We start from the raw sequence: 13,506 nt of genomic DNA, 5'->3' as shown, positions 1-13,506 counted from the left end.
ATTAGCACCATTCGCGAAATAATGAGAACATCAAATCTTCTCAGAGCATGAGGTAAAATGATATTCAAAAAGAAACAGTCTTTCAGTTTCTCCTTGTTTTTGCAGTTTGAAAATGTAGTGCATCATACATACAGTTGGGAATACTCTCAGATTTAAGAAAGTACTTAAATTACACCAAATACTAAGGAGAGTTTCTGCACATCTGCTTTGCCAGTATCTACAAATGCACATACAAAAAAGATAGGATATAGTTCCCTTAGGAAAAAAATATGCATATATATTCTTGAGCAACAAGATAAATATAGTTTAAATATACCCACAACATTTTCTATCAAATGTTGACATTACAAACTCAACCTTTTTTGCAACCCTTTTGAGGAATTATACTCAGGGAGATCTTTAACTGCTACACCACTCATCACATCCTATGATACTAGTTGTGATGTATTTTATCAAGCAATTGTAAAGCAGTTAATCTGGATTACTATTTTTAAATTATCTTTTAGCGTATTTTAGAGAAGACCTTAATCTGTGACATACAAAAGCTTTTTTGAGCATGTAACAGTCTTAAGGATAGTCACCCCTTTGATAATCCTTTACCATTTTAGAAAACATAGGGATTTAATATTGCTTTAACTTCTTGTTCAAAAATACACAGTGCACTAAAATTTAACAATTCCTGGAAAATTAATTTCTGACATTGCATTTACAGTGGTTTTAATGAGTGCTTATACGCAGTTATTAGTCAAATGACCCTTCCTCCACCAGAAATAAAAATTAACCTTATTTTTATATGAGATGATTGCTTTCTGACCTTTAAATAGTTCAACATGGGTTGGCTGTGCCAAAATATTAACAAAACCACATACAAATTCAGACAGATGGAAGCAATGCCATCTCAAAAATACTAAATTATGTCATCATGTTTCTCAGGAACTCTATTCTCAGCATTAAAATAAAATTCCAAGAAAACAACAGAGCTCTGATTTCCCTTTCACAGACCCTGATGCCCATCAGACAGGTAAATTCAGTCCTATTCTCTATTTCGGTGATCCTTTAAGCTGATAGTGACATGACTCACTCCAGTATGAGCAAAAGAACTGCTCATGAGCTTTTGATAACAAAACAACATCTTTCCCAAATAAACTGATATTAAATTTGAATTCCTTCATTTTTCAGAAGACTGTATCTCCATGATTACAGATGTTGCTGAAATCATGTTTATTTGCATGTGGCTGTTTAAATCCTGCTCAGCTGATAGCCTCTAGATAATATAATGCTTTCAAAGTGCTGGTCTTCTGCTTTTTCTTTCACTCTCTGCTCCTCTAAGGTAGACACGAGTTTGTCCCTTTCTTCAACCACTTTCATCATCTCAGTAAAAATTTCATCCTCCTCATTCAGATCCATGTCATCTTTAAGGCTGTCTAAAAGATCACAAAACAAGAGGTTAAAATCCAGATCTCTCTGTTGTTATGCTTTGCATTTTAACTGTTGGTGTACAGGTTGAATTAATATTATAGTCAATGACAAATGAATTCAATAGCAGCTAATATTTTTCATGTTACAGCTCAGGGAAAATTTCTTTTGCATTTGGGCCATTTAAGGTTGACCATTAAGGCTTCTACTGTCTAGAGTAGATCTTTTAACAAAACTTAGACTGGAAGGGGTAGAAAGAGCGCTACTTGTTTTGTAAAAACATTTAAGCTGGAGTTTGAATTTAGTTTATACAAGGTAAAAAGCCCAACCATGAAATGCAGTACCTGTAAGAAAACGGAAAGTGTTTTTCACAAAAGGTATTGAAAACTGCCATCATTCACAATCCACACGCTTAGAGCACAACAGGATATTTTGGAGTATTCAGTGCTATTGTAACCCCCCCTTCTCCCTGCATTCCTCCTTCCCATGCTCTCTTTTCTAATACCAAATGAAAGGACAAGCCCAAACTGTAATCCCAAGTCCGTAAAAGCAGTTCCAAAATACCGCAGTAACCAGTAATGCTACAGTTAACATAAAAGCAGATAACCTCTTTTGTGTTTAGGTAGGTGGTGGAAGAAATTACTTTCTCTTGCTGCTCATCATCACATGTTAGTTGGATGTTGCTGCCTGCACAGCACAATTAGTGGAATTACATGTGCAAGTGCTTCTGATCCAGTTCAGTGTAAAACTGGATGGGTTAGCTTAGCTGTCTTGACTAGAAGTCAGACAAGAAGATCTCACAAGTTGCGTTTTGCTGGCCGAGCTGCACTCGCAGAAGAGCGCAGGAGGAAGAGCCTCAGCCACTCTAGACCTTACTGGAGCAAGCAGGGGCTCATATGGGCATGGTCCATCGCTGTGGGCTGGAGCACACTCTCCCCTTTGACTCACCATCAATGGCCATTTTCTCCCTCAGCTTTTGTTCCAACCTGCTTTGGTGGTCCTCCAGTTCTAGCTCTTGGGCTCTAGGTACAATAAAAAGCATATTGAAGAGTAAGCTTTTTTTAACAGAGACACGTATGTTAATGTTATTTCAACCAAGAAATTCTCTGTTCTCTTTATCCAGTATTTTCTCCTCATGGGCAGCCAAGGCTAAAAGCTTTGCCTGTGCCTATATTGCCACAGCAATGCCAGAAGTCCCACTACCACCTTTTGCGCTATGTATCAGATTAAGCTCCCTCATACATCGCAACACAAGGCTTTGACCAGCTGTGCTTTGTCAGAGGTACCCACAACACGATTCTGAATAGGACTGAACGCTCCCACACACGAAGGGCCCCGCCAGACCCTCTGCACAGGAACAGGTCCTGAGGCAGGGGAATGAACACGTGTGAACGCAGCCAGACAACAACGTTTTGTGTCCTGCAGTGCTAAAAACGGCCTGCTTTTGCGTTTTTAGCTCTGCTTTGCAGGCAGCGCGAGCAGGAAGCATTGCTACCGCAACACTGGAGGACAACCGAAGGGGAAAGAAAAGGTTTGGTCCCTGGCAGCATCAGCACAGCTGGGGAGAAACTGGGGAGTGGCTGGACCTAGTGGCTGGACTGGAGCCCTGCACACAGCATGGGGGGCTGAGTAAGTGATATGGAAACGATAACCGGCAAGGAGCAGCCTGCACTGGTGTGAAATCCAGGGGTGAGTCATGACTGCTGCAGCTCTCATCGCTTTCCCACATTGCCCAGAAATAGTAGAGAAAATAGCTGAGAGTCACCTCTGCCTATCTGTTGAGTGCGTTTCCACAGAGGCAAGGTGAGAGAGCTACAGCCAATATCGTTTCCATCAGCCACAAACAGTAGCATCTGAGGTGGTTTTTATTTGCTTGGTGTATCTGCTTGTTTCATTGCTGTAGTGAATTCCTAGATCTTTTCTCCTATGCCCAATAAAAACTGAGATAAATTTATCAGACTATTTTTCTTCCACAGGAGAAAGTGCCCAAGTGTTCATTAGACCCACATTATGTAAAGGCAGAGCATCTATATGCTCTACTCGTTTAGAGTATCATATAGGATTGAAATAATTGAACCACTGTGGGAGGGAGGGACTAGGAGGGCTCAAGCTAAAATCTGTGTTCAAAACATACTCTGGGTACGTTTATTCCATGACAGTCTCAAACTGCAGCATGCGGCGAGGTGTTCAGGTGTATTGTGAATACACTTTTCTCCTCTCCCCTCCCCATCTTTAGTACTAATGCTTGTCCTTACTTACATAATCAGGAGTTCAGACTCATAACGCATTAATTTATTCTTCTCCAGGACCAGCTGAAACCATTCATGTAGCATCTGAGTTTCGTCCTTTGTGCCTGAATCTGTTTAAAATAGGAGACTTAAGTGTGCATTATCAGCTTTCCTTCCAGTACTCTTGCCACTTAAATTCACTTTAAATAGTCCTCATTTGTAAGCCCAGGTGAGTTCAAATGTAGATTTTTTTTGCTGTATGTAACTTATATCTGTAATGTCTGGGTGAAATACATATAACGTTCTTGTCTACATTTGGTTGTATGTTGTAGTTTATTGCAGTTAAAGATGCATTAGATTTAAAACTACTTTCGTTTTGGAAGTTAAGTTTTTTCTTTCAAATAATCATATAGGCTTTCTTTTTTTAATGTGCACTTTTTCTTTCTCTTAGTCCTGCCTTTGATAACATAGTTTCTCTGTTGATACTGGACTCCAACAGCTGAAGTATATGTATAAACGGATATCCCATTAACACAATCTGACTTCAGGATGTACATGCTGGCAAGTATCAAGATAGTCCCTGCTTCCAGTGGGCATCAGACGCACAATCAAATCCTCTACAAATTTTTATTCATTTGCCAACTGGCCTCTAAATCTGCATCTGCTTTGAATGACAGGAAAGGCTATGGGACAGGACAAATGTATTATTACTGCATGGTTTTGTAACACTTTGGGCTAGGGCATCACTGGTAGGCACTATCAGACCTGAAACTTGAGATGGTCTCTCTCAAAGAGCTCACAGCTTGACTCTGCCTTGCTGAAGAGCCCGACAGATTTCTCTTTCACCAGGTGAGGGCCTTTACCGCTCCTAAAATGCCATCTATACAAAAATCTTTGGCAATGAAGAAACCCTGTGTGTTTTCAAGTGGCAAGTCAGAGCACATATGCATTTCTTTTCCTCACTGTCCTTTTTTAACATGCTCATCACTCCACGTTTTCCATTCATTTTCTTCACAAAATAAAACCACTCCACCACCCTTTGGTGCAGAATTACAGCAGCAGCGATGGCACTGCAAACACACCTCCCACAACATCTGCTCTGCCCATCCGCCATCTGTTGCCACAAAATAGGGATCGCTTGTAGGAAGCAAATACCTTACAGTACTCCAGCTTGAGGCAACAATTTAGGTGACACGCTGATCCCTTCAGAAGCCCAAACCCAAGAGCCAGCCCCTGCTCCTGCCTCAGCACGTGGTAGTCGCACACCCCACCACGCTGCAGCCCCGCGTTGGAGGCAGGGACGGCCGGACCGGGGACAAAGCAGGAGGAGGTGCTGCCAGCAGGCAGGGGAACACAGCTCTCTCCTCCTCAGTCCTTGCATCACGCTGCTAGACAACCAAGCATAAAAACCCCATAAATCAGCCTAGCTATTTTCTGTGGATGGAGACTTACGTGATTTCTCCTACTTTAAGAGGACTGCACCTTTATTTCAGATGACTGAGAGTGCTGAAATTTAAGCCCAAAGCTCTCAGGTTCAAGCTCCAGAGATGACAATTACAAGAGTATCATTAAACTAGGTTACCAGGTGAAGGAGTAGCCAGAGTCCTAGACAGTTCAGCAGTGTTTTGGATGCCTTTCTGTTGTAGTTTTGAAACATGCTTTGTTCTCAACCTGAGGAATTACCCTCTTGCCTCTACTGCTTCAGCTGTCCCTCACTTTAACGTCAAAGCCAGGATTTGATTCCACTCCAGAACAGAAGTTTAAAGCCCATCTCCTCACTAACTTGGTTAGGGCAACCAGGTTGGTGAGGGGCCTGGAGCACAAGTCTTGAGGAGCAGCTGAGGGAACTGGGGCTGTTTAGTCTAGAAAAGAGGAGGCTGAGGGGAGACCTTATCGCTCTCTACAACTACCTGAAAGGAGGTTGTAGCGAGGTGGGTGCTGGTCTCTTCTGTCAGGTGGCTGGAGATAGGATGAGAGGAAATGGCCTCAAGTTGAGGCAAGGGAGATTTAGGTTAGATATTAGGAAAAAATTTTTTACTGAGAGGGTTGTCACACATTGGAATGGGCTGCCCAGGGAAGTGGTTGAGTCACCATCCCTGGAGATATTCAAAAAGCCAGTGGACAGGGTACTTCAGGACCTGGTTTAGTGGGCATGGTTGATGGTTGGACTCGATGATCTTGAAGGTCTTTTCCAACCTAAATGATTCTATGATTCCTTTGGGCAGTAATGATCTCACCCAATGCAGCCCTTTAGCAATCTTCCTGAGCAGGAGGGAAATTGTTGGGTGTTTGGGATCACCAGCCCATTTGCCTGCCTTCACCAGGCACTGGCATCCCAGAGAGCCTGGGTCACCTCCTGCCAGCGTCGGAGGAATTACATGGGCTCCCACACGGAGGACAGGAGTCACGCTGTCTTAGGTGCAGTTCTGCGATTTCTCATTAGGATTTGTCCCCAGTCTGCAGTTACCATGAAATGGGAGGATAAAGCAGCAGGAGAGGGAAGAGCAATCTTGGTCTGATTTCTGCCCGATTCCATTAAAACTTGGCAGTAATGGATGTGTTCCTGTGGGACCTTCTAGGTCAGCAAGTGGTGATAAAAAATGTCTTCTCAGAGTGACTGCTGGAGCAGTTCTCGCTGGGACATGCCAATGGTGGCTTTTCACAGGTCTAATGCAGGGATGCAGCATCAGTATTCAGAGCCTTATGTCTTCATATGCCACTATCTGAAGTGTCGTGGTTTCACCCCAGCCAGCAACTAAGCACCACACAGCCGCTCACTCACTCCCCCTTACCCAGTGGGATGGGGAAGAAAATTGGGAAAAGAAGCAAAACCCGTGGGTTGAGATAAGAACAGTTTAATAGAACAGAAAAGAAGAAACTAATAATGATAATGATAACACTAATAAAATGGCAACAGCAATAATAAAAGGATTGGAATGTACAAATGATGCACAGGGCAATTGCTCACCACCCGCCAACCAACACCCAGTTAGTCCCTGAGCGGCGATTCCCCGCCCCCACTTCCCAGTTCCTATACTAGATGGGACGTCCCATGGTATGGAGTACACCGTTGGCCAGTTTGGGTCAGCTGCCCTGGCTGTGTCCTGTGCCAACTTCTTGCGCCCCTCCAGCTTTCTCGCTGGTGGGGGATGAGAAGCTGAAAAATCCTTGACTTTAGTCTAAACATTACTTAGCAACAACTGAAGACATCAGTGTTATCAACATTCTTCACATACTGAACCCAAAACATAGCACTGTACCAGTTACTAGGAAGACAGTTAATTCTATCCCAGCTGAAACCAGGACATGAAGTTATCATCAAAATGTGATCTATCTTACTGTCAGTAAAAACATTGCAATTGCAGGTATGTGTATGTCCTGCACACACACAGAGGGTTGCTAGTCCCTTTTTGCTGTTTTCTTGATTAGGCAAAAATATTCTTCTTTTTAATGTTTCCTCTTTACACTTTAAAATCTCTATATCCCTGATAAAAGACTATGTATCATAGGTTGATTGAGGTAAGCAAAGTGTAATGCACTTTGCAAAAATGCCGCTCATTTTCGCAAAATCCTCAGTGCAAACTGAAATAAAAATAGCCCTTGTTTTGCTGCCTCCACCATCCCACAGAATGCCCCCCAAGTGTCCCCAGGGGCATTTTGTCCCTGAACTTCTCAATGTTTGTTAATAATAATGTTAATAGTTATTTAAGTCTGATGGAGTGCTTTTATGCCTTCCAAGGGCAGAACAAGCCAATGAAGTCGTTTGTGTTATGCAGTACGACAGATCTTTTCACAGGTTAGAGGGAAAACAATTTGTGACTTTGTTTTGTGAGCCATGCTGGCTTCTTCTTAAAGCATTGCTAAAGCAAAACTTTCCTCCTGGTTTACCCAAGTCTCCTTTGACCTAGCTCCCGTTTGAAAATCAGATATTCTTCTAATTACACCATAGCTATTTCTATTTTCCTCACTTTTGAGACAATGCCAGGAGGAGTATTTACTGAATACTGTTCTCCAAACCTCAACCTTCTGTTCTCCAGAGTGATGCTACGCTGTCCCTCCGTACAGCAGTCACACAGTAAAAGGGGCTCGGCCAGTTTGCACCTTTTTAGGAACAGCTAAACTTCATATTCCTTATTACTACAGGTTTTTAACTGATTTATTTTGACTCTGTTGAAGGGTCTAAGAAACCTTAGATATGCTCCTTATGAAATAAAAAATTAGCTGCAACATGTGCAGATATTTGTTCATCTTCCAAAACATGGAGAGATTTCTTAATGTTCTCTCAACATAAATTTTCCTCTTTACCATCATTCTACATGATTTGTTTAGTCAACTGCTTTGGTTATGCTAATTTCAGTGGCAAATGTGTTTCAAGATTTTTATTTCTGTATTTTCTTGTAGGCAGAAGATCTCCATAAGCCTCCACAAATGTCAGTGGAAAACAAAGCAACGGTACATCAGTGATTTATTATTTGGTATTTTGAACTAGAATAAAGGGAATAACGGGCATGAAAAATTATTCATAGGACTGATATTATTTCTTTTTTTTTTTTTTTTTTTTTAAATGCATGAATTGTTGTCACTACAATTAGAAGATCATCAAAGCCTCATTTTGCTCATCAGTCTTCATTGGCAGTTGTTTCGCACCCACGCATGTTCTCTTCTAATTCAGTTGAGGAGCTAATGAATAACTCCTCCTAACAAAGGGGCCATTCACCCCGGGCTTACAGAATTATTAGAGGAGAGTTGCGTAAATGTCACTGAAGACTAGTGTTTGCAGGCCTGTCTCTAAATTTGGTTATTCACAACCTTTGCAGCTCAATATTATTGCTGAACTGTGATCGTTTTCTAATTACCTTAATAATACCTATTAAATCACTTGAATTGCATAAGCGCAGACCTGCTTAAATACAACTTAACCTAATAAACACTGGTCGTTCATTAAATAATAATGCTCATTATTTTTAAGAAGTTTGAACCAAGTATTAAACTCACCAATTCCTGCATCATTACGTGTATGTTATTACAAGCAACAAAGCATTCACATTTTCTTTGGGAAACTTACAGCTTCATGCTTTCGCACCAGAAGAGTTATTCAGAGACAGTAACATCCTACATTTCAGTATCTGCCCTATTTGTAACTGGCCACCTACACACAAACAATCAACAGGGAGAAAAAATAGTACTTTCACCTTAATGAGGGCAATCCAATTACTAAGGATGGAAAGAGAATGAGAAGCATCAATCTCTTGGCAGACAGCCTTCTTTAGGAAATGTGATTGTCAAAACAGCAAAAACAAGAGGTGGCTCTAGGCCATTTATCCTGGTATTCGGTGTCTATCCCAAGAGCTAGAAGCCTCTTGTCCCTCTGTATTCTTGAGGTTTCCAAAAAACAACCACCCTTATACAACTTGGCAGTAAAGAAAAAAGCTAACACTGCAAATCCTCAAAGTCTTTTTAGCAGACTTCCTCACAGGCAGTAAGGTGAGTGTCATTTGATAAAAGGTTATGTTTCCATTTAAGAAAAAAAGATGCTAGCCTTTTAAATAACATTTGAAATAGGTTGGCACTATCAATTATAGGAAATTAGTTAATAAATATAAAAGGTTGGGCAAACGCTCTCTTGCTGAACTGATTAGTTCAGTGGTGGAATAGGGGCAATAACTGCTAAGAAATATGGCATTAAAATAGCCAGCATGTAGAGATTGTGCTGGGTTGCCTAGCTAAGACAACAAGATCAGGTGCCAAAACACATCTAGGTTTTCAGTGTTGTGCAACTGCCTGTCACGAAAGCACGAGGTTCAGCTTTCTAAAACAGAGGTAAATAAAGACACGTTGGCCATCGGGCTGTCGGCTCCCCAGAGTCCTTCCAGCACAGAACCGCGGCCCCTCTGAAGCCCCTCACGCGCGCGGTCCACACTCCCATCCCCACGGGGAGCCTGGCAGGAGCCCCCAGCTGTCCCAGCCCTCCGCGGGACGTCCCCCCAGCTTCAGCCCACGCGTGCTGGGGAGCAGCGGCAAGGCTGGGCTGGCGGGAGGGTGCTGCAGTCCTGGGTGCTCGGGGCTGCTGCTTCAGGCGAGGGAAAACCTCGCCTCCCACCGGGGACAGGACGACGTCCGCGTTTTATCTTCTACCCACTGGGGGAAAAGCGGTGTAGTTTGGGTCTGTGTGCCTGCATGCTGCTGTTGCTATAGCATGGCCACCGGCTCTAATCATATTAATGGCATTTCACACTCCTGGAGAAGTCATTAAGGACTCTGTTACTAGGCACGGGCTGCTGCTGGCTTGGTAACTGAGATACAGCTCCTGGAAACCTCACTGCTTCCCTCCAGAAGATGGAATTAAGCTCAGGATGGGATTTAAAAAAAACAGGGAGGGAATGTAGATTCAGGTTCAATAGCAAGGCAAATAATTCCAAATCTGTGATGACCAACAGCAAATTCATAGCATTCAACATAAAGGTGCTTGAGCTAACAGAGTTTGAGGAAAAGGGTAAACAATGATTTTTGTCCTTCCAGTTACGATTTCAGATTTTGCACTGAACTCTATTTCTATGACAATCATTAAAACCCCTCTGCTTTGAAAAAGGTTAAAAAACCCACCACCAACCAACCAAACACTGCTTCATTTACCTGATTCTCCTCTTAGTTCTCTCTCCAGTTTGACACCAAAAATCTCCAGAGCTTTTTGTCTTTCCTCCAATTCTTCTAGCTGGCGCTGGACTGCCTGCAAAATTGTAATGATACAAAAGCTACAGACATAGCTTAAAAATTCAGAGACAAAAGATGGCCTCAGTGATTAGAGAAACAGCTTGAAAAGGTCTTGGAGTCGTCATGGAATTTGCAAACTCATTGAGTGTATCAGGTGCCTAGGCAATTTAATAATTCCACTAGGTATCTATTCACATTTTTATGTGGGTAAGTATCGTAGATACTAAAAGAACCTCAGTTTTTCTGAACTTTAGCTCTCCTGATGTAAAACAGAGATCAGAACGTTTCCGTGTCTCACAAGGTGTGAAAAGTCAACACCTTACACACTGAGAGGCACATATTCTGAGATGCTACGTAAATAAAGCTCATATAAATATCGAAGGTTTACAGCTAGAAAGCTTTGCTAGCTATTTTGTTGTCCATGGGGTTTTCTTATTTGTTTTGCTTTTATATTTCACAAGCCTTTGACACAGGAAGGAAAGGGTCTAATAGCTAAGAAGTGATAATTCAGTGGCACTTCAGGAAGGACTTCTACATTCACGGGTCCATCTCTTTTTAAATTAGATTTTCAGAGGTGCCATGTGGATAATAGGCATGAAAAACCTTAAAAGGTCGAATTGTTAAAGATAGACACTCAGCAGTTCCCATTTCAGGCTGTGTTAGGGCATACCAAGCCAAGCCCTCAGCAACAGCCTAACAAACATGAAAGATGGTTCAAGAAGTTTGGACTTATTAGTTCCACAAAGCAGTAAGATACGAGAAGGCACATATGCGTGTAATTTTACCTTGAGATAATTTGCAATTCTCAGATAAAAACTATAACATAGTTGCTCTTGTTTCGGATTAAATAAGATATGATTTTTTTTTCCCATGGGTTTTATTCTGTCACAGATTTTATAGTAATGGATAGATATTAGCATTTTCTAAAATCCACCGTCTGGTTCAAACACAAAATTTCTCTCTTTTTCAGTCATACATTTTACAAAAGCACTGATGTCTACAAAAACAGAGATTTCAGATTCACATCTGAAAAACAACGTACTAGTTTTCTTTTTTAATTTAATATTGGTACAGAAATAGCAAGTAGAAGCTCCAACCAAAACTATCCACCTGCTATAGTAATACAACAGAAGATGATGGACAACTCTGCCTTCAAAAAGCCTTCTTCCCCCACTACCATATCTTGATTACCATTACAACCTGAATTAATGAGATTAAATTTAGCCCTACCCTATGCTACAGTACAGAAACACACAAAAAGCGCTAATGGCCACATAAGCCATTAAGGGGTGGGTGGGTGTGGGTGTATGCATATAGATATGTATGTGTGCTAAGTGAAAGAGATAAACCTGCAAATTTTGACAACTGAGACAACACAGTCTGAGATCAAGTTGTGCAGAAGTGCATTCCCAAATCTTTGAACAGTAATTGGAAATAATAAAGCATTAGCAGAGCCCAGAGCTTTTCCAGCATTTTCTGAAGAGCAGGGCCTCTATAAAGTGAAGTGGCTTTGCATCATTAAGAAAATGGTTCACTTTCATTACGGCAGAGAGACAATAAAAACCATCACTGTATTTTCATACCCTCCTGTAGCATACAGAGGTAATAGCTGAATTTCTTACATTCTCAGGGGCTAATGCTATTTGCTCTTTCTATCTCTTTCTCTCTCTCTCTCTCCAGTGTATTCTTCTCTTATTGCTAGTCACTTGTTTTTCATACACAATTACAAAATTATGATGATCTCCTGGGGCACATGTGGATTTGTCACATATAGAGGTGCAAGACCCTGCCACGTACATCTTCCTGCTCCTGATGGTTTGGGGGGACTTCAACCCCGAAGGCAGTGAGCCGCAGCGAGGAGCGAGGGGAGGTACAGAACCCACACTGCGTGCCCCGTGTCCTCGCTAGTCACTCTTGGGAGACAAATGGGACATCCGCGAGCTAGGTTTTCACCTGTGCTTTGTGAAGCCTCTTCAGCTCCTCTTGCTTAATCAATTGCTTTGTCTCCTTCTCCTGCTTCCTTCTCCTTCTGAGAGCTCTTTTTGCCTACAAAAGGGTGAGAGGAAAAAAAAAGGCAATCAAAGCATAAGTACACCATTAAAGGTTTCCTCAATCCTTCCCCAGAATCACAGAACCATTGAGGTTGGGAGAGACCTCTGGAGATCATCTAACCCGACTCCCCAGCTGAAAGCGAGGTGAGCTACCGCAGGGTGCTTGGGGCAACCTAACCGAAATGAAAATATTCATGTGGCAGTATTTTCATTGACTTTAAATCATTACAAGCTCTTATTGCAACCCTAAGTGAGCGTGAGCTGTGTCTATCAATAAAAAAAGTATGAATCACAAAGTTGACTATATGCAACATACCACTATTGGTGGCTTCTGCAGACATCACCACGATCAGGGAAGAAGCCAGGCACAGGCAGGGGGAAGCACCAGTTTAAGGAAACTCAACCCAGTTCTATTGCTGTAGCTGCTAAGTAATAAAATTCACTTTGTATCGCTTGTACCACAGTAAGAGGGACGTATCCGAAAGAAACAACCATCATAGGACTCTACCTGAAGCTCTATGAAACCTTCCCCAATGCCATTTCTCTACGGCATTACAGAGATGTTTTGCCTTTCCCTGGGGCGCTGCCGGGCTGGCTGAGGGAACCACCTGCGCTTGTGCCATCTTGCTCTTGACCCAAGCTATCTAGAAGTGCTGCAGGGCTGTGGGTTTCCCATTTTGGAGGAGATAGAATATATGAGCACCATAGACAAGATGATTAAAAAAACCAACAAGCCAGGAAGCTGCTAAAATTTTTTCCCACCGAGTTTTGCCAGAGACACATGGTGATACTGGCAAAATAGCAGCCAGAACTGGCATGGAAAGAGGTGCTAGGAGGCAGGTGAGAGAAACAAGCTGAGTGGGGAACATGCATCAAAACTGAATCACTGCTAACGCCCGCGTTTCACCCCATTTCTGGCAGCTGCCCCGGCAGCGCTGCCTTCCCCGCTGCCCAGTCCTGCCTGTCCCCGCGGCTGCCCCAGTGCCCGGGAGTTGCTCCTATCCGGTTTTCTCCCACATCGCCCTTCTTTTCTCTATTTTGTTTAAACTTTATTTAATTCCCCATAATATTATCTTCCTACAGATTGTCTTTCCTGTAAC

At 42.3% G+C, this 13,506-nt stretch overlaps 1 protein-coding gene across 1 annotated transcript in view; it reads right to left on the bottom strand.

Annotated features, from left to right (window-relative positions):
* Positions 1–373: 373 nt before the first annotated feature.
* Positions 374–13,506, bottom strand: part of MICAL2 (microtubule associated monooxygenase, calponin and LIM domain containing 2) — a 134,365-nt gene continuing 121,232 nt past the window's right edge. Inside the window, exons 32-36 of the mRNA XM_075048119.1 lie at positions 12,309–12,401; positions 10,278–10,371; positions 3,676–3,775; positions 2,365–2,438; positions 374–1,424 (exon numbers count right to left, since the gene is read on the bottom strand). Coding sequence (XP_074904220.1) covers positions 1,240–1,424; positions 2,365–2,438; positions 3,676–3,775; positions 10,278–10,371; positions 12,309–12,401 — 546 coding nt within the window. The 3' untranslated portion in view covers positions 374–1,239. The remainder of the gene's footprint in view (positions 1,425–2,364; positions 2,439–3,675; positions 3,776–10,277; positions 10,372–12,308; positions 12,402–13,506) is intronic.

This window comes from Buteo buteo, chromosome 16 (assembly GCF_964188355.1).
Source record: "Buteo buteo chromosome 16, bButBut1.hap1.1, whole genome shotgun sequence".
Lineage (NCBI taxonomy): Eukaryota > Metazoa > Chordata > Aves > Accipitriformes > Accipitridae > Buteo > Buteo buteo.
The sequence above is the reverse complement of the archived record's forward strand: the minus strand, read 5'-3'. Positions and strand labels throughout refer to the sequence as shown.